The 23526-nt window shown below is 41.2% G+C and overlaps 1 protein-coding gene across 7 annotated transcripts in view; it reads left to right on the top strand.

Annotated features, from left to right (window-relative positions):
* The window catches only part of arhgap12b (Rho GTPase activating protein 12b), a 238944-nt gene that overhangs the window by 168303 nt on the left and 47115 nt on the right, over positions 1 to 23526 (top strand). For 5 of the 7 annotated variants that reach the window (XM_059639246.1, XM_059639243.1, XM_048555520.2 and 2 more), the window contains 2 exons: positions 21217 to 21297; positions 21848 to 21909. In XM_059639246.1, coding sequence (XP_059495229.1) covers positions 21217 to 21297; positions 21848 to 21909 — 143 coding nt within the window. The remainder of the gene's footprint in view (positions 1 to 21216; positions 21298 to 21847; positions 21910 to 23526) is intronic. The other 2 variants (XM_059639245.1, XM_059639239.1) reach the window with 1 other exon arrangement.

Here is a 23526-nt window from a genome sequence, read left to right as displayed (position 1 = left end):
GACTTGTATTATAAAACCTAATCGGAATGCATTTCAGAATGTTATTACCCTAAGGAAAAAACTCCTAAAGCAGAATGGAGACTTTGGCAGGTTAGTGCAGAGGAGAAATGGGTGGAAGTTCACCAGGTTGCGTTGCCGGTAGCATACAGGCAGGAATTATTGTGGGTGGCACGTGATTTGCCTGTATGAAGACTCCGGTTAAAATACGAAAGTATTTCTATTGGCCTGGATCACAAAGATTTGGTTGAATTTTGCTGTACCTGTCATACGTATCAGATGGTAGGAAAGCCACAGGCAGTAATAAAACCAACACCTTTGATGTCAATTCCCACATCTGAAGAATCTTCCACGTGTTATGATTGATTGATAGATTGTGTAGAACCCCTCCCTAAAACCAAAAGTGGGAACCAGTATTTGCTAATGATCATGAGTGTGTGTACCAGATTTCCAGAAGTAATTCCAGTCCAGAATATCAAGGCAAAAAAGATTGTGGAGGAGTTACTTGCTTTCTTTACCCATTATGGACTACCCAGGGTGATTCATTCGGACTAGGCGTCCAATTTAACTGTCAAATTGTTTAGGGAAATCATGGATAGTTGAGGCATTCAACACTTTAAATCAAGTGCGTCCCACCCTGAATCCCAGGGAACATTGGAAAGGTGGCATCAGACACTGAAGACCATGCTGAGGGCTTATTGCCAGGATTACCCAAATGATTGGGGTAAAAGTAAACCATTTATATTATTTGCTGTTAGAGATTTTCCAAATGAATCGACTCAGTTTACTCTATCCAAATTGATATTCGGACATGAAGTAAGAGGACCTTTAAAATTAATTAAGGAAATGTTGAGATGTCCAAAGTCAGAGATCTCACAGTTGGATTATGTATCTGAGGTGAGAAAATAGTTAAACAGAGTAGGTGAATTAGCTAGAGGACATTTGAAGGCGGTACAGCATCTAATGGAGCAAGAAGCAGATAAGAAATCAAAAGTTTGTATGTTTGCCCATGGGGATAAAGTATTGGTGTTGTTACTGGTGGTAGGAGATCCCTTTAAAAGCAAGGTTTAGGTGGTCCCCATCAGATTGAGAAGAAGTTAAGTCAGGTAAATTATCTGGTAAAATGCCAGATAGGGAAAAATAACTTACCAGTTATGTCATGTGAATATGCTGAAACATTAATATGACTGGGAAAGGGAACAAGAGAAATAGGTATTAGTTACTGCTACTCAGTGAGGAATCAAATCCAGTTGATTGCTTCAGAATAAATTTAAATAATGAAATAATTAAAGAATGGAATAAGGTAGGAAGCTATCTGTCTCAGAAACAGAGAACTGAATTGAAAGACTTGTTGCAGCACTGAGAACATATATAGAAATAGAATGGGGAGGACTAATACTATAGTACTAGTGGTGGACGTAGGGGATGCTGTTGTGAGGCATTGTAAGGCCAGTACCAAACTCAGTAACTCCTAAAGGCTTAATGCTCTGACAGCAGCACAGGTACAGAAGGAAGTGGAAGCGATGGTCCAAGAGGACTGAGCTGAATCGAAGCGTACGGAGCCCATCGGTCATGTTGGTTCCCAAACCCGATGGTACTCAGTGATTCTGCTTAGATTATTGGAAGATTAAAGCCGTGACTAAATCAGATTGCTGCCCAATTCCAAGGATGGAGGATTGTGGAGAAAGTTGGACAAGCCACTTACATCACAAAGTTGGACTTCATGGTTACATGCAAGTACCTTTGTCAGAGAGAGTGAAAGAAGTTTCTGCTTTTGTAACCCCAAATAGGCCACAGCAATTTAAAATAATGCTCTTTGGAATGAAGAAAGCACCATCCACATTTTAAAGCCTTGTAACCGAGTTGTGGCAGGATTGACTAATCGTGCCATCTACATAGATGACTTAGTGATCATCAGCCATTTGTGGACAGGTCACATGGTGCATTTGGCAGAGCTTTTTGGGAGACTACAGGACACAAAGTTGGTCATAAATTGGCAAAAATGGAATTTGTGAAGGCAGAAGTAGAATTCGTAGGAGACAACATTGGACAGGGTGGATGACACCAAGAACAATGAGAACAGAGGCCACAGAGCAATTTCCAAGGCTATCCTTGAAGAAAGAGACTCTGATTTTTGGGACTGAACGGATTCTGCTGGAAGTTGCATCAAATTTCAATACCATGATGGCATTGTTGACGGACTTGTCGAAAACAACACTAAATTTCAGTGAACAGAACGATTCCATTTGACAATTTAAAAGCAGTGTTAATCACCTCACCAGTTTTAGCCACGTCCAATTTCTTGAAAACCTTTAAAATCACCATCGATTCAAGCAATTTAGGTGTTGGAGCTGTGTTGTTACAGGAGGATGTGTGGAATTGAAAGGCTGATTTTTTTTTCAAAAAACTCAATATCCATCAGAGGAAACATTCAACCATGGAAAACAAGTTGCTGACTTTGGCACTAGCCTTACAACATTTTAATGTTTATGTTGAAAGCCATGTATCAGAGACGATTGTGTACACTGATCACATTGTTGACATTTTTGTAAAGATTTAAAGAACACCAGATTATTGCACAGGAGTCCTATATTGCAAGCTCTTAATTTTCAGATTGTACATGTTGCGGGTTGTGAAAATTTTATTGCGGATACATTATCATCGGTTTAAAGGAAAATGTGTATAAAAGATAGAAATGGTGGTGTTCAATGTTATATATTCATATCAAATCAGTATGAAATGTGTAGCTCTAGGTTAATGTTCTGTGGATATAGAAATAATGGTGTTAAGGTTCAGAGGAAAAAAAAAATGAAGCCATCTTTTCATGATTGTTCAATGTTTTTCTTAAGGTGGGATTTCTTGCGAAGATGGATAGAGTATTTGATGTAAAATGATAGGGGAAAAGAGTGCGTGATCCCTGTAAAAGATCTTTTTTTAAGGCTTGGAGATTTTTATTTTAAATGTCCGCAGACAGCAGCAGATGCACAGAGTTCTTGAAATTGAAATATTGTATCAAAAGATTATATTGTTAGCAGGCAATACAGCATTTTTAACCAAGAGAACAGGTTCTTTTAAATTTAGTCAATTAATTTAAAGCAGGCCCTAGGTACTAAACCCAATTAAATTTAAATCTGATGGTTTTGAAAACCTAGGACCAATCCTATTGTAAGAAATTAACAGGTTTTCAAGGGCATAAAAGAAGAGGGCATTTGAAAATCAGTGTCAGAGTCAGCTGTATTCTACCAAGAGAACAGGTCGCACCTATAAAAGAATCATTGGCTCTCATAGAATTCTGTAAGCTCTGAGAAAACCATCGTCTAAACTGAAGGTACAGAGGCACTTTTAGTTAGTATTCCTGATACAAGAATTCAACAGAGGAAGATATTCCTGACTGGAGGACAGCGGACGAGGCAAAGAGCATTCTGGAAGACTTATCCTGGCTGTAATTTTGGGAGATAAATTTTTTTAATTTTTTAAATTCTTGGTGGCTCGGTGGTTAGCACTGCTGTCTCACAGCACCAGGGGCCTAGGTTCAATTCCACCCACTGGCAACTGTCTGTGGGGAGATTACACATTCTTCCTGTTTCTGGCTGGGTTTCCTGCAGGTGCTCCGGTTTCCTCCTGGAAACCTAAAGGGAGGTGATGACAAGTGATGTTATCACTACCTGGCTCCCTGGATTAACAGTCAATGTTCTGGGGTTCCAGGTTCGAATCTCATCATGGCAGGTGGTGGAATTTGAATTCAATAAAATGTCTGGAATTAAGAATCTAATGATGACCATGAACCCATTGTTGATTGTTGGACATACGCATCTGGTTCACTAATGTCTTTTAGGGAAGGAAATCTGCCATCCTTACCTAATCTGGCCTACATGAGCTATTTGCAATCTTTTTTTGCATCTCTGTTATCTTTTGGGGTGGACACCTAGATGCCAAATCATCTGGGAGCAGGTCGGAAGGCAAAGCCAGAGTCCATCTGAGTGTATAACAGCGTAAACTTACTGGTGCAGAGAACACTGCGAAGCTTAAAAAAAAAACTATTAATTTAAAATAATTAACTAAGTAGAGATGACAGGCCACATGATGTGCTGTAGCTGTATGATGTGGGAGCTAGCTAATCCCATTGAGAACAGCAGTGACCACAGCTGCAGCAAGTGTTGGCTGCTTGAGGATCTCCAGCTCAAAATTGATGAGCTGGAATCCAAACTCCAAACACTGCAGCACATCAGGCATGGGGAGAAATACCTGGATGCTGCGTTTTAGAGGCAGTCACACCTGATAGATTAAGTAATGTTAATTCGATTGACAGGCAGGGACAGTAGTGTGTGATTGCGAGTGAGGCAGGTAGAGGGACCCTGCAGACAGGAACACAGGAGCCGCAGCCCTTGACATTGTCCCACAATGCTTGCTTCCTGCATGGATGAGGAACAGGGCTCCAGGAAGGATGAGTCAACTGACCATGGTCCAGGAGGCCATTCAAGAGGGAGGAGTAAAAAGACAGATTGTAACTATAGACTGGTACAGATACATGGATGGGCGGGGAGCAAATGGACACAGACCCTTAGAAAATAGATGACAGGTTAGACAGAGGATCTCAATCGGCGCATGCTTGGAGGGCCGAAGGGCCTGTTCCTGTGCTGTAATTTTCTTTGTTCTTTGTTTTCTTTGTTTATAGGGGATTCCATCATTGGGGGAGAGACGGTATCCTTAGCGAGCAGGATAGAGAAACCTGCATGGTGTGTTGCCTGCCTGGTGTCAGGATGTACGACATCTCTGACCGGCTTAAGAGAATACTAGAAGGAGAGGGGGAGGATCCAGTTGTTGTGGTCCACGTAGGTATCAACAACATAGGCAGGACTAGGAAAAAAGGGATTATGAAAAGCTAGGAACAAAATTTTAAAAAGACAGGTCTTCAACAGTCATAATCTCTGGATTGCTGCCCGAACCATGTACAAATTAGTATAGGCAGGCAAGGTTCAGGGAAGTAAGCACTTGGCTAAAAGAGTGGTGTGGGAAAGAAGGTTTCCTTTTCATGGGGCACTGGCATCAATTCTGGGACAGGAGGGATCTATACCACTAGGATGGACTCCACTGGAACAGGGCCGGGTCCAGTGCTCTGGCAAAAAGGATAAATGGGGTGGTTAATAAGGCTTCAAACTAGTAAGTAGGGGGGAGAGGGAGAAGTAAGCATAGAGAGATAATAACAATTAATGTAAGGCAAAACAGCAGGTTAGCAAGTGATGAGAAAGTTCAACTCCATTGAAAATTAAGAAAAAAGTTAAAGTGAAGGAGAACTCAAGAGCTGTTAGAAATAGAGATAATAGGACCCAAAAAGAAGGTACAAAAGCTTGCTTAAGGGCACTTTATCTGAATGCTCGGAGCAGTCAAAACAAGGCGAATGAGTTGAAGGTGCAAATCGTGGCAAATGGGATGATTCAGTGGCCATTACAGAGACATGGTTACAGGATCGTTATGACTGTGAGTTAAATATCCAGGGGTATCAAACTGTTCGGAAGGACAGATAGGAAGATAAGGGAGGTGGTGTTACTCTGATTTTTAAGGATACCGGGATGGTAGTGAGAGATGATATAGTTCTATTGAACAAAAGGTTGAATCCATTTGGGTGGAAATTAGGAATTGCAGGGAGAACAAGTCACTGGTAGGTGTGGTCTATAGACCATCAAATAATGACATCGTGGTGGGGCGGGCAGCAAACATAGAAATAGCTAATGCATGTAAAAGTGGTACAGCAATTATCACGGGGGATTTTAATCTACATATCGATTAGTCAAACCAGGTCAGTCATGGCATCCTCGAGCAGGGGTTCATAGAATGCATCCGCGACAATTTCCTTGGACAATTTATCATGGAACCTATGAGGGAACCAGCCATCCCCGATCTAGTACTGTGTAATGAGACAGGAATAATTAATGATCTCACAGTTAGGAATCCTCTCACAAGAAGCGATCAGAGTATGGTCGAATGTAAAATACAGATGAAGTGTGAGAACGTTAAATCCAGTACCTGTGTCCTGTGCTTAATCAGAGGAGACTATGAAGGAATGAGGGAGGAGTTAGCTGAGGTAGAATGGGAGCAAAAACTTTATGGTGGGTCAATTGAGGAACAGTGGAGGACTTTCAAAACAATTTTTCACAGAGCTAAGCAGAAGTATATTCCAGTGATAAGGAAGAACTGCAGGAAAAGAGAGAGGCAGTTATGGATGTGTAAGGAAATAAAGAAAAACACAAACATAACAGCAAAGAGTAGTGGGAAACTAGTAGACTGGGAAATCTTTAAAGGCCAACAGAAAGCCACGAAAAAAAGGTTATAAAGAAAAGTAAGATGGGTTATGAGAGTAAGCCAGCTCAGAATATAAAAACAGGCAGCAAAAGTTTCTATAAATATGTAAATCGTAAAAGAATGGCAAAGGTAAACATTAGTCTTTTAGAGGATGAGAAGGCAATTTAATAGCTGGGAATGAGGAAATAGCTGAGACATCAAACAATTATTTCATGTCAGTCTTCACGTTGGAAGACACAAACTAACATGCTGAAAACTATTGACAAGAAGGTTAAGCAGGTGTGCCTTAGTGCTCAGTGTTGGGACCGCAATTGTTTACTTCCATAGATGATTTGGAGTTGGGGACGAAATGTGTTGTCAAAATTTGCAGATGATACTAAGGCGAGTGTTAGAGCAAAGTGTGCAGAAGATGCTAAAAGTCTGCAGAGGGATATAGATAGAATAAGTGAGTGGGTAAATATAGAATATAGAACATTACAACACATTACAGGCCCTTCGGCCCTCAATGTAGTGCCGACCTGTCATACCGATCTCAAGCTCATCTAACCTACACTATTCCATGTACATCCATATGCTTATCCAATGACGACTTAAATGTACCCAAAGTTGGCAAATCTACTACCGTTGCAGGCAAAGCGTTCCATTCCCTTACTACTCTCTGAGTAAAGAAACTACCTCTGACATCTGTCCTATATCTTTCACCCCTCAATTTAAAGCTATGCCCCCTTGTGCTCGCCGTCACCATCCTAGGAAAAAGGCTCTTCCTATCCACCCTATCTAACCCTCTGATTATTTTATATGTTTTAATTAAGTCACCTCTCAACCTTCTTTTCTCTATTGAAAACAGCCTCAAGTCCCTCAGCCTTTCCTCGTAAGACCTTCCCTCCATACCAGGCAACATTCTCGTAAATCTCCTCTGCACCCTTTCCAAAGCTTCCACATCCTTCTTATAATGCGGTGACCAGAACTGTACACAACGCACCAAGTGCAGTTGCACCAGAGTTTTGTACAGCTTCACCATAACCTCTTAGTTCCGGAACGCGATCCCTCTATTAATAAAGGCTAAAACACTGTATGCCTTCTTAACAGCCCTGTCAACCTGGGTGGCAACTTTCAAGGATCTGTGAAACATGCTTGAAACAAGATATTCAATTGATCGCCTTGGTAACTGGAAAAAGTACTCTCATTTTTATAAAAACCAATGAACTGCAGGTGCTGGAAATCAGAAAAAGAAATAGAAATTGCTAGAAAAGCATGGCAGGTCTGGCAGTATCTGTGGAGAGAAATCAGAGTTAATATGACCTGCTGAGCATTTCCAGCAATTTCTATTTTTATTTTCATTTTAATGTTGTCACCCATGAAGTAACAGGACGAGACTGACAGTGCACCCTTCCAGCCTCATGTAACACAACTGATCTGATGACTTCATTTCCAAATATACATGTTATTTCAATTTAAAAATTCATTGGCTTGATTCCCTTGGAGATAGTCATTCAGACCCACCAGGTACTACAGATAATGGGTGAGGACAGGATTGGGACTGACTGCAACAACTTGCGCAGTCAAATGTCTGCATTGATATTGCTTGCATGAGAATAGCTACTTTTGCAGGACATCAGGAAGGAGAGTAAATTGGAGTAGCAAAGTGATAGCCATGCAACGTACACACGGTAAAGGTCTGGCAGATGGAGTACAATGTTGATAAATGTGAAATCATCCATTTTGGAAAGAATAACAGCAAAATGGACTTCTTTTAAATGGTAAAAAATTGCAGCACGCTGCTGTGCAGAGGGACTTGGGTGTCCTTGTGCATGAATCACTAAAAGTAGGGTTGCAGGTGCAGCAGGTAGTTAAAAAGGCAAACGGAATTTTGTCTGCCATTGCTACAAGGATGGTGTTTAAATACAGGGAGGCTATGCTGCAGCTGTATAGGGCCCTGGTGAGGCCACGCCTGGTGTACTGTGTACTGTTTTGGCCTCCTTACTTGAGAAGAGATATACTAGCACTGGAGGGTTTGCAGAGGAGATTCACTCAGTTGATTCCAGAGTTGAGAGGGTTAGATTATGAGGAGAGACTGAGTAGACTGGGATTATACTTATTGGAATTCAGAAGAATGAGGGGAGATCTTACAGAAGCATTTAAGATTATGAAGGAAATAGAGGCAGGGAAGTTGTTTCCACTGCAGGTGAAACTAGGACTAGGGGGCATCACCTCAAAATAAAGGGAAACAGATGTAGGACTGAGGTCAGGAGGAACTTTTTCACCCAAAGGGTTGTGAATCTGTATAATTCCCTGCCCAGTGAAGCGGTTGAAGCTACCTTGCTGAATGTGTTTAAGGCAAGCTAATTAAGGGTTATGGTGAGTGGGTGGGTAAGTGGAGCCGAGTCTCAAAAAGATCAGCCATGATCTTATTAAATGGCGGGGCAGGCTCGAAGGGCCAGATGGCCTACTCCTGCTTGTAGTTCTTACGTTCTTAAGTGACTTCAGACCCACGACAATGTGGTTGACTCTTAACTGCCCTCTGAGCAATTAGGGATGGACAATAAATGCTGCATAGCAGTGCCACCCTCATCCTATGAACCAAAAAAGTTTTTAAAGAAAGGGGCTAAATGGGTTGTCTATGCTAAATTGCCCATAATGTTCAGGGGTGTGTTGATTAGGTGGGTTATCGGGGGATGGGTCTGTGTGCGATGCTCTGTGGGTTGGTGTTGATTTGTTGGGCTGATGGGTCTGATTCTATGAATTCTATGAAATTTATATAAGTGGCCCGTTTATCTATTGATGCAGCATACAACTGGAATTTTGTTCTGTTTAGGAATAGTTAGTAATTAAGGGGGAAATTGTTTGGTTTGTTAGTTCTGTTAATACTGTTAGAGTTAGATAAATTTGTTTGTTGATTATGAAGTGAGTATCAGGGATTTCTTTCATTTAACTACTCTTTTATAACAGATTGAGAGTGCAGTGAGCGGTAAATAACACCATATTTCACACTTCCTTTGAGATTACGAGGTGAGCTTCTCTGGGTGTTTCGGTTTCAGAAGTTCTGCAGAAGGGTCCTACCCCAAAACTTCAATTTTTGTACTCCTCTGATGCTACCTGACCTGCTGTTTTACTCCAACTCCACACTGTGTTGACTCTGACTCCAGTGTCTGCAGTTCTTGCTATCTCCTGATGTTCTGAGGACTTTGTTTTGAATCTGACCATGACGGATTGCCAAATTTGAACTAATAATACCTGGAATGAAGAGCTGATCTAATAGAAACCGGGTAACTGCAGCCAATCTCTGAAATATTATTTGTCCAATGCACTTGCTGCCCTTTTCATTCAGTAGTCATGATTGTAAGTTTGATTGGTCCTGGCAAATAGACCTTGGTAAGTTGTTGTGGTGCATCCAGTAAGTAGTGTGCATGGCAGCACTGGTGCCTGGTAATGCAGAGAATGAATGTTTAAGATGCTGGAAGGGATGACAATATTACCATGGTAGACATTACTGAGGTTGATTGTTGATGAAACGCTGAAAATGATTAAGGTTAGAACAATGCCCTGACTTGCTGGGAGCCAAGTTAGCACAGTTGGCAGAGTATCAGCCTGTTAATTTGAGGATCTCCAATCCCTTTTCCGCATGCTGTCTTGGGCTCTTGTAGTGCAGTGCTGGTATACCTACCTCTGATCCAGGAGACTAGAGTTCAAGTCTCATCTGTTCCAGAGGTATGTAATAACATCTTTGAACAAGGTTATTTAGAACAAAAATGTTGTGGCTTGCTCTGGAGTTTTAAAATAATGTCGTCAAACAGGTTGATCAGAAAATTGCTGTGCTGAGGATCTGTTGCGTGCATATTCTTGAGTTGAAGTAATTGGTCTTCAGTAACCATAATCAGTAGCCTTTATATTAGGTGTAACTCCATCATGCAAAGAGATTTTCCTGGTTACCATTGACTTCAATTTTGCTAAGTTATTTGATCACATCCTCAGTCAAGTGCTACCTTGATAGCCAGTACAATTATTCTCATTTTACCTGAAATTCTTGTTCACCTTGGACCAAAGTTTGAGCAGAGTGGACCTGGATGATTGCAAAATACCCAAAATTCAGCTGATTCAGTGAATAGATGATGTTGAAGACAGTGCTGATCATTTTGCTGATGATTGAGTACGTATTGGTGAAGCACTGACAAGGGTTGAATGCATCCTTTTTGTGGTTAGAATATATCTGCTAATTTTCTACATTATTCGGTAGATTCCAAGCACTGCAACAAATTGACTAGACCCTCCTAATACTGATACTGGCATACCCTTCTTTTATCCACATTGAATCAATATGTTCCCTTGGCTTCATATTAACAAAGTGCAAGGTGTGCACTGGAAGATTGAGCCACAGGTTGTGATCAGATAAAATTCTGGAGCGCTGCTGATGTCCCACAGCCCTACATGGATACCTAGGTTTGAACTAGTAGATCTGCTTTGAGTATATGACAGTTAGCATGGTGGTCATTCTACCCACAGCAGTAGAGAATGGTTTAATTATAAAGACCGGACTTCATCTCCACAAAGATAATGCAATGGTGACCCCCTCAACACCACAATGGATAAATGGACTTTCAATAAGTATATTGGTGAGAGTGAAGTAGAGTAAATTCTTCACCTGGTTTGGTTCTCTTATCACCTGATTTTAGTCCAGTCTGGCTGTGACAACCTTTGGGATTTGGTTAGCTCAGCCACTACTTTTGCTACCAAGCCGTAATTGATGGTGGGCATTGGAGATACCCACTTGAATTATATTCTGAGCCTTTGCTACCCTTAGCACCTTATTTCAAGTGGTGCTTCATACTATGGAGTACTGATGTATCAACCAAGGTTGATAGCTGGTAATTAGGGGATATCCTTGTTTATGTTTGATCTTCGACTCCGGATCCGTGAAGTCTCATGGAATATGTTGAGCACTGCTAGGTCCACTCCAATCTGAGTGTATATAATTGTACAACTGCTGACAGAGCCTTTATGCTTAAGTAACAGATATCCAGGGATGGCAATGAAGAATTATGACATTAACTGTGTTACAGTTTCTGGACCATACTGCCAAATTTGTGTTACACTCTGATTAGTGACCATTTTTTTAAAAAAAAGATTCTTAGAGTTCTAATGAAGGAATGGCAGTTGGAGTTTAATTTAGATAAATGTGAGGTGTTGCAGTTTGTAAGGCAAACCGGAGCAGGACTTATACACATAATGGTAGGGCCCTGTTTGCCACACAAAGAGACTTAGTGGTGTAGGCGCGTCGTTCCTTGAAAGTTGAGTCACAGGTAGACAGGGTGGTGAGGAAGGCGCTTGGCATGCTTGTCTTCATTGGTCAGAACATGAGTGAAGGAGTTAGGACGCTTTACAGGACATTGATGAGGCCACGTTTAGAATACTGCATTCAATTCTGGTCTCCCTGCTATAGTAAAGATGTTAAACTTGAAAAGGTTCAGAAAAAATTTAGAAGGATGTTCCCAGGATTGGAATTTTGAGCTATAGGGAGGGGCTGAATTGGCGAGGTCCTTTTCCCTGGTGCATTAGAAACTGAGGAGTGACCTTACAGAGGTTTATAAAATCATGAGGGTCACGCTTATCGTGAATAGCCAAGGTATTTTTCTCAGGGCAGTGGACTTCAAAACTAGAGGGCATATGTTTAAGGTAAGAGGAGAAAGATTTAAAAGTGCCCTGAAGAGCATATTTTTCATGCAGAGCGTGATGCATGTATGGAATGAGGTGGTGGAGGTGGGTATAATTACAACATTTAAAAGGCATCTGCATGGGTGTGTGAATAGGAAGGGATATATGCGAAATGCTGACAAATGGGATTATGTCAGTTTGGGTTGTGTGGTCACTGTGGAAGCATTGGATCAAAGGGTCTTTTTCCATGCTGTATGACTACGCGGAATCTTTGTAATTAGCTGCCTTTCCAGCAGTACAGCTTTCACACTCCTATCGCCGAGTTATCTTCTGTCTCTCACACTGACACATCCTTTTGCCGCCTGTAATCTTTGATCTCCTCTTCAGTGACCCTGAACTGTCCTGAGTGACCTATTGAAAATCTTGCAACAGGCCTCTTCTCTATTACTGAGCAAAAATTCAGTGTAGCCACTGAGCAAATCTGGGGACTGTGTGCATGCTGAATGGTACAATTCACAGACTGCTGCTTCTGTGCACAAAGTCTGTAAAAAGGATTCATCATACCATTTCCCTTGGAAGAAAGAAGAAGAAACTTGATATATTTTCTAAGTTATTTAAAATATATCAAGTTCTTATCATAAACTTCTAACAAATAGTTAATTAAATATTATTCACAAACTTTTCATTTATATATTTGCATGTACTATATATACATGTACCATAAATGTCTGTCTAAATCAAATGTAAGTGCATTAAACGAGTAGAATTAGCTAGTTTAAACATCATATATTAACATAACCCATCACAGATACATCTGTCCTTTTTAAACATTAACAAGTATAGCATTTTTTTCATAAATTGCTCATGGTTAATCAAACGCAGTGAAGATACAACACAGTTTTCTGGAGGGGGTGGTTTCCATCTTTCTGATGTAACTACAAGTTAATACTCTGCTGGCTTTCCCATCTTACTATTTGGATGCATTTTAAACATGCTATCTGATGCCAATGGCAATAATAGGTTTCTTATCTTGAATACAGGAAATATAGATTTATTTTTTACTCTTCTGTTCTGTTAATAGCAACCAGAAAGGAATGTCTGTTGGAAAACAGGTATTTCCATTGGCAACCAGTTTCACATTTAACCTCCTTTAAAATCTCTTATGCAGGAAGTGATTATCATTTCAGATTAATAAACTTGCACTTAGGGATCTTTACTCTTTTTATTTGTGTCATTTTTGAGTTTATCTAAATAATATGCCTCAACTTCTGTGCACTTTAATTTTCTTCCCTCTGAGACAAGATGAATTTCTTCAGCCAGAGGCCAGTTAATCTGTGAAACTCATTGTCACAGAAGGCTGAGGAGACCCAGTCACTGGGTGCATTTAAGTCAGATACATGTTGATTCTGGATTAGTAAGGTTATGGGGAAAAGGCAGGAATGCCACAATTGAATGACAGAGCAGACTTGATGAGCTGAATGGCCTATTTCTGCTTCTATATCCTGTGGTCATTACGGTCTCACTTTCATTTATTTTTACACTCTTGCCCAGTTTCTCTGTTACTTGAAGTTCAAGCTATTATTGAAGATCTGTCTTGGCTGAATTTGATTCTACAAGTTTATCATTTAGATGTTTGAAACTTTGTCCAAATACTTTACCTACTATGAGCAACATTCAAGTGTTCTTATCACCTTGTGCTTTTCATCTGCAAACTCCTCTTTCATGAAGTTTGGTCCAATATACTGATCAGAGTTAGTAGGAACTGCCGGTGCTGGAGAATCTGAGATAACATGGTGTGAAGCTGGATGAACGCAGCGGGTCAAGCAGCATCAGAGGAGCAGGAAAGTTTGATGTTTTGGGTTGGAACCCTTCTTCTGATCAGTTTGTCTTTCACAGAGCCTAGTTCCAAGCACGATCCTTGACATTCAGATGTTTTTGTTAATAACTTTTCTCGGTCCTGGGCTATTCTCTTTTCCACTTTATTCTTCACAGACTTATTTGGTCTATAGCTACCACACAAGTGAGGAATGATCTACAAAATATCTGTTTCTCACCTCAACTGACTCTCTTTCAATTCTCAAACATGCCATGAATTTCCTACTTGCCAAATCATTACCTAATTTATAGTCATCCTATTCAATTGGTAAACTAAGAACAACTCCCAAAGTAACAATTCTGTGCTACTACTTCAGCTCACAAATTAACTTTATATAAAGGGAAAGTTTCATAAAGCTCACAAACTTCCGCTTTCGATAAACCACCTAGGATACTCAAGTATTAGCTATGATCAATCTGTCTGGTAGATCATAAAATATAAATTTGCTCACATGTCTTGTTGGAAAAATAAGCAAACATTAATCTTTTAGCAATATAATTTCCAGTTATCTGACTCACTTTGACAGTATCCAAGGAAGTCTTCCCTTTTCTATTACATAGAATGTAAAACAATACAGCACAGTACAGGCCCTTCAGCCCACAATGTTGTGCCGACCTATTACCCAGCTAAGATCAATCTACCTTGCATGCTGTACATTTTACTAACATCCGGGTGCTTATCAAAGAGTCATTTAAATGTCCCTAATGTATCTGACTCTACAACCACCACTGGCAGCAGTGCATTCCATTCACCCACCACTCCACCTTTATAAAGAACCTACCTCTGACGTCTCCTCCATTCCTTCCTCCAATCACCTTAAAATTGTGCCCCCTCGTGATAACCATTTCTGTTCTGGGGAAAAAGCCTCTGACTATCCACTGTCTCTATGCCTCTCATCATTTTGTACACCTCTTAAGTCACTGCTCATTCTTCTTCGCTCCATGAAAACAGCCCTAGCTCCCTCAACCACTCCTGATAAGACTTGCCCTCCAGTCCGGGCGGTATCCTGGTAAATTTCCTCTGCACCCTCTCTAAAGATTCCACATCCTTCCTATAATGAAGTGACCAGAACTGAAGACAATGTTCCAAGTGTGGTCTAACCAGGGTTTTATAGAGCTGTAGCATAACCTCATGGCTCTTAAACCCAATCCCCCCGCCAATGAAAGCCAACACACCGTACGTCGCCTTTAACAATCCTATCAACTAGGGTGGCAACTTTGAAGGATCCCCACGATCCCTCTGTTCCTCCATACTGCTAAGAATCCTGCCATTAACCCTGTATTCTGCATTCAAATTTGACTTTACAAAATAAATCATTTCACACTTTTCTGGCTTGAATTGCATCTGCTACTTCTTTGCCCGGCTCTACATTCTGTCACTGTCCTGTTGCAACCTATAACTGCTCTCCACATTATCCACAACTCCACCAACCTTTGTGTAATCGGCAAAAGTACTAACCCGCCCTTCTACTTCCTTATCCAAGTCATTTATGAAGAGCACAAAGAGAAGAGGTCCCAAAAGAGATCCCTGCGGAACACCACTGGTCACGGAGCTCCAGGCTGAATATTTTCCATCTACTACCACCCTCTGTCTTCTATTGGACAGCCAATTCTGTATCCAGACAGCCAAATTTCCCTGAATCCCATGCCTCCTTACTTTCTGAATGAGCCTACCATGGAGAACCTTATCAAATGCCTTTCTAAAATCCATATGCACCACGTCCACAGCTCTACCTTCATCAATGTGTTTTGTCACATCCTCAAAGAATTCAGTAAGGCTTGTGAAGCATGACCTGCCCCCCTCAAAACCATGCAGACTATCTCTAATCAAACTCTGCTTTTACAAATAATCATAAATACTGTCTCTCAGAGTCCTGTCAAATAATTTGCCCACCACAGAAGAAAGACTGACCGGTCTGTAATTCCCAGATTTATCCCTATTCCCTTTCTTGAACAAGGGAATAACATTTGCCACACTCCAATCATCCGGCACTACTCCAGTGGACAGTGGGGATGCTAAGATCATCACCACAGGTGCAGCAATCTCTTCCCGCGCTTCCCATAGAAACCTTGGGTATATCCCATCTGGCCCACAGTACTTATCTATCCTTATGTTTTTCAAATTATCTAGCACATCCTCCTATTCTGAGCCACATCCCTATTCTACTGTTTGCTGAGTGCACCATTGTCACTGTTTTAATCCCCACTCCTTCTATCAGTATAGTATTTTCTGAAGACTCCTCAAGTGTTCCTGTTATTCTCAATTGTTTTCCAGTCCATTGCTAACAATTTACATTTATATGCCCTGTCGTTTGGCAATGAAAATATAATGGTTTTCTACCATCACTTATTTTATGTTCTATAGTTACTATTAGCTGGACCAGCTTCTCTTTAAATCATGTAATTTAAGCTTTTCCAAAGCCAATCCATGTTTACTGATTTCTTCCTCTCTTGTGAAGTTTCTCTCTTTCCTGAACTCTTTCCCCTGGTAGAATCTTTTCTGTCTGAAGTTTAAGTTCAAGTATATGCTTCTCTCTTTCAAGTTCAAGCTTTATCATTTTTTTTAAGAATCCCTACAGTATGGGTACAGGCCCTTTGGCCCAGCAAGTCCACACTGACCCTCTGAACATCCCAACCCAGACCCATCCCCTATAACCCACCCAGTCTACACATCCCTGAATATTATGGGCAACTTAGCATGGCTAATCCACGTAGCCTGCACATCTTTGAACTGTGGGACAAAACCGGAGCACCCGGAGGAAACTGTCACAGACACTGGGACAATGTGCAGACTGCACACAGACAATCACCTGAGGGTGGAACTGTTCATTTCTATTTCAAACTGCTTTACCTGCAGCTGAATTCTAGCCAACTTGAGCTGAGTCACATCTCGGTGAGACTCTTCTTCCAAACCCAGATGCTGTGCTATTATCTCCACTTAACTGCTTTAAGCCTTACTTTCTGATTCAACTCCTGACAATGTTATTTATCAAACCTTATACTCTGGGATAAATATTCCTTTTCTAAAGAACTTGTAGTAGCTGATAAAGCCATTTTAATTTCCAGTATTTATTGTAAAACTCTCTCGGAAAATCTTAACCAACCTTAACATAAGCAAGAATAAAAACAAAATTGCTGGAAAAGCTCAGCAGGTCTGGCAGCATCTGTGAAGGTTAAAACAGAGTTAACGTTTCAGGCCCATGACCCTTCCTCAGAACTGAGGAAGTATTGAGTACTGTCAATGTGTTATTGGTCACCTCAATTTCTCTGTCCCCCTCACCAAATCCAACCTATCTCCCTCCGAACAGACTGCACTCCATGCACTCAGGTCTAACTCTGACTTTGTTATTAAGCCTGCCTATTAGAGTGGTGCTGTTGTAGTCTGGTGCACTAACTTCTACCTTGCAGAGACTGAGCAGCAACTCTCAGATACCTTCCCCTGGACTGTAACCCCACCATGACACATCAAACCATTGTATCTACTACAGTAACTGATCTCATTTCATCTGGTGATATCCGCCCCTCTGCTTCAAGCTGATAGACCCCCAGCCCCACACAGCTTGCTTCTACCTCCTTCCAAAAATCCACAAACAGGACTGTCAGGGCAAACCCATTGTTTCAACATGCTCCTGCCCTCCCCATAGAACTCATCTCTTCCTACCTTGACTCGGTCTTCTCTCCCCTGACCTAATCCCTGCCCATGTACTTCCATGATTCCTCTGAAGCCTTATGCTGGTTTCAAAAGTTCCAGTTTGCCGGTTCCAGCCGCCTGCTCTTTACCGTGGACATACAATCTCTTTACATGTCCATTCCCCACCAGGAGGGCCTTAGGGCTCTCCGCTTCTTCCTGGAGCAAAGGCCTGAGCTATCCTCACCCACGACCATCATCCTCCGCTTGGCTGAGCTTGCCGTCACTGTCAACGACTTCTCTTTTAACTCCTCTCATTTTTTCAGGTAAGAAGGTGGCCTTGGGGACCCGCATGGGCCCTAATTATGCCTGTTTCTTCATGAGGTTTGTAAAGCATTCCTTGTTCCAGTCTTGTTCCGGCCCCCACCCACAACTCTTTCTCTGATGCACCGATGATATCATCGGTACTGCTTCCCCCTCTCATCTGGAATTGGAAAACTTCTTCAGCTTTGCCTCCAGTTTCCACCCTGCCCTCACTTCCACCAGGTCTATCTCTGACTCCTCCCTTCCCTTCCTCAACATTTCTGATTCCATTTGTGGGGATAGACTGGCCACTGATATCCACTTAAAGATCCCACTGACTCCCACAGCTACCTGGACTATACATCCTCACGCCCCACTTCCTGTATAGACTCCATCCCATTCTCTCAGTTCCTTTGTCTCTGTAGTATATGCTCAGATGAGGCGAACCACGACAAGTAGGCCTCCGAAACCCCACCTTCTTCCTCAACCAAGGATTTCCCAGCTCTGTTGTTGACAGGGCCCTCAACCACGTCCGACCCATTTCCTGCACTTCTGCCCTCACACCTTCTTTTCCCTTCCACAACAGTGATAGGATTCCCCCTGTCCTTACCTATCATTCCACCAGCATCCACATGCAGAAGATCATCAATGCCATTTCCGTCACCTCCAGCAAGCCACCACCAGACACACATTCCCCTCTCCTCCCTTGTCTGCCTTCCGCAGATACTGTTCCCTCCAGGACACCCTGGTCCACACTTCCTTCACCCCTGACATTACCCCACAGCCCTACAGTGCTTTCCACTGTAACCGGTGAAGGTGCAACACCTGCCTGTTTATCTCCTCCCTCCCTCCCCAGTGTCCAATGGCCCAAACATACCTTGTCTACTGTCTACTGCATTCGCTGCTCACAATGTGGTCTCCTGTACACGGGGTAATGAAACGTAGTCTGGGTGACCACTTTGCAGAACATCTACATTCTGTTCGCAAAAAAGACCCTGAACTACCTGCTGCCTGCCAGTTTAACACACCACCCTGTTCCTTGGCCAACATCTCCTTCTCTAGCTTGCTGCAGTGTCCTACTGAAGCTCACAAGCTGGAAGAACCACACCTCATTTTCCACTTGGGGATCCTGCAGCTCTCTGGATTTGCTATCGAGTTCAATAATTTTAGGGCCTAAACTATCCTATGCCCCAGCCCCTTACCCAATACACCAGACCTTGTTACCACATAGCCTGCCATTACACACCCTAGTTGTAACTCACTAATAGTCCCCACTAACAACTATTCACCCTCCCAGCCTGATCGTTATCAACTCTGTCTGTCCCAATGCTCTTCTCCCTCTTTCGGCTTTATCTATCGTTTACTCTCTACCATCACCCCCCCGACCTTTTTTCTGCATATAAACCGACGTTTTCCCAGCCACAGTTCTGAGGAAGAGTCACCAGACCCAAAACGTTTTTTCCTTCACAGATGCTGCCAGACCTGCTAAGCTTTTCTAGCAACTTTGTTTTTGTTCCTAATTTACAGCATCCACAGTTCTTTCAGTTTTTATTAATATAAATATGTTCTGAAACTGGTGTTCATCTGTGGATTTTAAATTCTGCAAGGAGTGTTTGGTTATAAGAAGAGGCTAGGTACACTGGGACCTCTTTCATTGGAACTTAGAAGGTTGAATGGTGACCTTTATAGAGGTTTGCAAAATCATGAAGTGTATAGGTAAGGTAAATGACAGGTGTCTTTTCCCTAGGGTGGAGGATTTCAAGACTGGGAGCATGTTTTTAAGCTCCGAGGCAAAAGATTTATAAAAGACACGAGGGGCAATTTTTTTTTTACACAGTATGGCTCGTATGTGGAATGAACTTTCAGAGGAAGTGGTGGTGGATGCGGGTACCGTTAGAACAAAGAAATATTCGGAGAGATGTGGGCCAAGAGCAGGCAGGTGGGACTAGTTTAATTTGGGATTATGATTGGCATGGGCTGGTTGAACCAAAGGGTCTGTTTCTGTGCTGTATAACCTGAAGAACCCAGAAACCCCTAAAATCCTGGACCAGATTATATCATCACCTAGGTCAGGACCAGTGTTTTTTCAAAATAGTTGACAAAGTGTGAGATCTAGGGTATCATTTGGAAAAATGAAGCCATAAAATTCCATGGATTTAAACAAACAACAATAAGCTTTGCTATACAATGTCAGAATGGTAATACAATAATGAACAATTTATGATACAACTAACACCAGAATTAACATAGTAAACATGGACAATTGACTTAAATCAAATACCCCACAGTGCCCATCAGACAATATATGTAATCAACGTAGATCCCATGGATATTTTAGCAATTTCCCTGAGATGAAGAAGATTTAGTGGATCAGCAATTCTTATTATACCCTGGGGGAATCACAATTCTTTAGCATTTCCAATCTGACCTTGTTATTCCTTCTTGAGCCACTCTGACTGCTCCCATTTTTCCTTTGGTCTAATCTCTCCTGATATCCAGAAACTGCACTCCAGACCTCTCATGTATATACCTCCAGCTATTCTTGGACAGCTAGCTTCATGGAGCCAGTTTTTAGTCCCAAGCTCCAATCTTGTTCAGTTGCATCAAACGGCTATTGTTTGTGAGCTTTTCAACCTCTGCTCACTCAGCTGCATGAAACATTAATACAAACAGTCATCTTCCAAGCCTCTCAGGTCTTCCTCGGATCTAAAATCCCTTGACCCCGGACACTCTGTAGACAGAAGCTTTATAGTTTAGCTACCTTCCAAACAAGACTGCTCACTTCTGTGCTCCTAACACTTAGTTTTCTCATGTTTTATCTCATCCTCACTCACTGCTGTAACCTTTGAACTCTTGTGCAGCAACCCCTGAACTGTCCTGTTGAAAACCATGCAGTAGACCTTTCTCTCATTGTTGGGCAGAATTGAATGTAGCCAACCAGCAACTGTTTGTATTGAGTGTGCTCTGAATATTATAATTTGCAAATTGCTGGCATCTGTGCATAAAAAGCTTAAGAAGGATTCAGCACAGTTTAAAAATATAATTTTGAAGGCATGACTGTTTGGCTGCTATTTGAATAGCAAGCATAGCTTGAATAACATGAATAATTCTTTCAATGTCTCCCAATTCTTGCACAAGCCTCCAAATGTCAGTGAACAGGATTTTGTAATGTCAGTTAGGCTGATTGTGCTTTTGCCATGTGCACTGCCGGAATCGATGATGTGCAAGATTGTATATTTAAAATAGTTCTTCACAGTAGTTTGATACAAGTGAGCAGCTTGCCTGGTCATTTTGGAGGACAGTTAAGAAAAGCCTCCCTTCGGTGGTTCTAGAGATGCATATAGACAGTTTGTTTTGTGCATCCATACTTAATAAGATGTTATTATGTAAAATAAAAATCCTAATCTTGCATGGTGTTTCTTTGAGCCAGTTACATTGTCACAACATAATTTATGTATTTTTAGGAACCTCAAACTAGTCCAAAGTTAATCCAGGATAACAACGAGCCACCCTCTTCACCAAAATATTTACAGTCATCACCAGTTGTAAGTATACATGCAGTAACAGTCAGAAAGGATTTCTCATTAGGAGCTGTAGTGGTAGTGCACCTACCTGTAGGCCAGAAGGAACAAAAACAAAGTTGCTGGAAAAGCTCAGCAGGTCTGGCAGCATCTGTGAAGGAAAAAACAGAGTTAATGTTTCAGGTCTGGTGATCCTTCCTCAGTTCTGGACCCAAAACATTAACTCTTTTGTTTTCCCTTCATAGATGCTGCCAGACCTGCTGAGGTTTTCCAGCAACTTTGTTTTTGTTCGTGCTTTACAGCATCTGCAGTTCTTTTGGTTTTTATCTCGGCCAGAAGGCTGAGGTTCAAATCCCAGCTCCTGGTGTGCTAGATGCAAATTTGTGTCATAACCTGTTCAAAGATTAGATTTTTTTAAAAAATGCCTGTTAAAGTGAATCCAAATATCAGCTGTGGAAATGAATAGTATGACCTAATGAAGGGCCATGAATTGACTTATATGGAAATCATTTAACCATTGTTGATTTGCAATGCAAGACCAATTTTTCTTCCTTTTTGCCCACTGTGTTTGCAGGTTTCAGAAAAATATGGATTACTTTATGTAACAAAGATCACAGAGAATGGCAAGAAAGTCAGGTGGGTAGATAAGACATTGGTGACTTTTCTGACAATCCAACTAGTTTAGTATTTGCTGATCGAATGATGTTGGTTTAACGGTAAACACATCTTAAATGGAAAAAAAACTGGTCATAAACAGAGAATAAAATGTCCCCAGTTTACCTGACCTAACAAATTTTTAGTTCTAATGTTCGTAATTGATGATACGTTTCTCGCTTTCTAAGTGGGGTAATATTGAAAATGTATACCTTAAGGCAATTTCACCTGTTTCATATTTTAATATGTATGAAAGAACCAAAACCCGTGTTTAAAATAAGTATTGGATCCTTGCCTTTGTGAACAAAGGCACCGAGGACTTTGAAAGACGAAAGGATGAGTGGGAAGTTTAAAAGAAAACCATTTAATATTTCAAAACCGCCTTCAACTGTGTCCATTTGCAATTTTATTGGAGGTAGGTCAAAGGTCACTAAACCACACTTAAGAAGCAAGTTTGTCAGTAGAAGTTTTTAAGTAAGCTGTGGGCTTTTCCTTTTTACTGGAGTTTTGTTTTGGAAATTGTTTCCTGGAGCCTGGGAAAATCTGTTATATAGAGGAGATATGAGGGCTGAATCCACAAGATAAGTGCACTTGCAACAATGTTTACTCTAGATCCAACAAACTTACCTCTTTCAAAGCTCATGATTTTTCCTAGTTACCTGGCTATAAGGTTTGGAGGGGAGGAAATCTGCTGGAAAAGATTTTAAAGACATGTAGCAGTTGTTTCCAACAAGTCATCTAAGGAAACCAAAACTTGCGAATTTCCTGCCTGAAATTTGCCTTCTTCCTTCCACACCCACCCGCCAAATTTTCTTTAGTACGTATTTAGACCATAAAGTGCAGAAACAAGGAGGTTGTATAAACACTTGCCTTAAACGGGCTTCTTAGATCTACTAGAATGGCATCAAAAGGTTTTTAAAGTCATGAAAACTTAATGAAGTAAGGAAAAAAGAAACTGTTTGTTTACAGTGGCAAGAATATCAGAAAATAGAGAAAGTAAATTAGAAAATAATTGAAAATAAAAGCAAAGGCAAGCTGTGTTATCATCTAGACAAACTCGGAAAGGGGGGAAATATATAGCCTCTCTGGCAAGACTGGGGGTCAGAACTGTTTTCAGAGAGTTGGCATACTGGCTATCTTCAGTGCTGCTACACTTGATCTGTAGGGGTGCTAAAACCATGGACTTCATTTCAGAATTGGGTATGGATTGAAAGCATGTTGGGTACAGGATATCAGTTTAAGATAGAGCAGCAACACAAGCAGGGTGTTGAACTATGGACGTGGTTGAAGGGTGTTTTTTGGAAAGGGTGTATGGTGCATGGCTGGATTTAGGGTCATCAAACATTGACTACTGAAACTGTCTCGCCATTTATTTCTGTTCACTACACAAATTGTAGAGACATCATTGTGAAGGCCTCTATAGTTCAATTTATTCTATCTGAGAGACGAGATATCTTGGTGTTTGGCCAGTTTTATTGTCAGAAAATACCGTATTTATTTTCTCTGAGCAGAAAATCACCTGTGGGATGTTAATCCAGTCAGATAAAGGTGTGAACTCTGGGTTTAACAAAGCCCAAAGAAGGAAAAGAGGATGGTGAT

Source organism: Stegostoma tigrinum, chromosome 2 (assembly GCF_030684315.1).
Source record: "Stegostoma tigrinum isolate sSteTig4 chromosome 2, sSteTig4.hap1, whole genome shotgun sequence".
Classification (NCBI taxonomy): Eukaryota; Metazoa; Chordata; class Chondrichthyes; order Orectolobiformes; family Stegostomatidae; genus Stegostoma; species Stegostoma tigrinum.
This window is presented reverse-complemented; position numbering and strand designations above follow the sequence as displayed.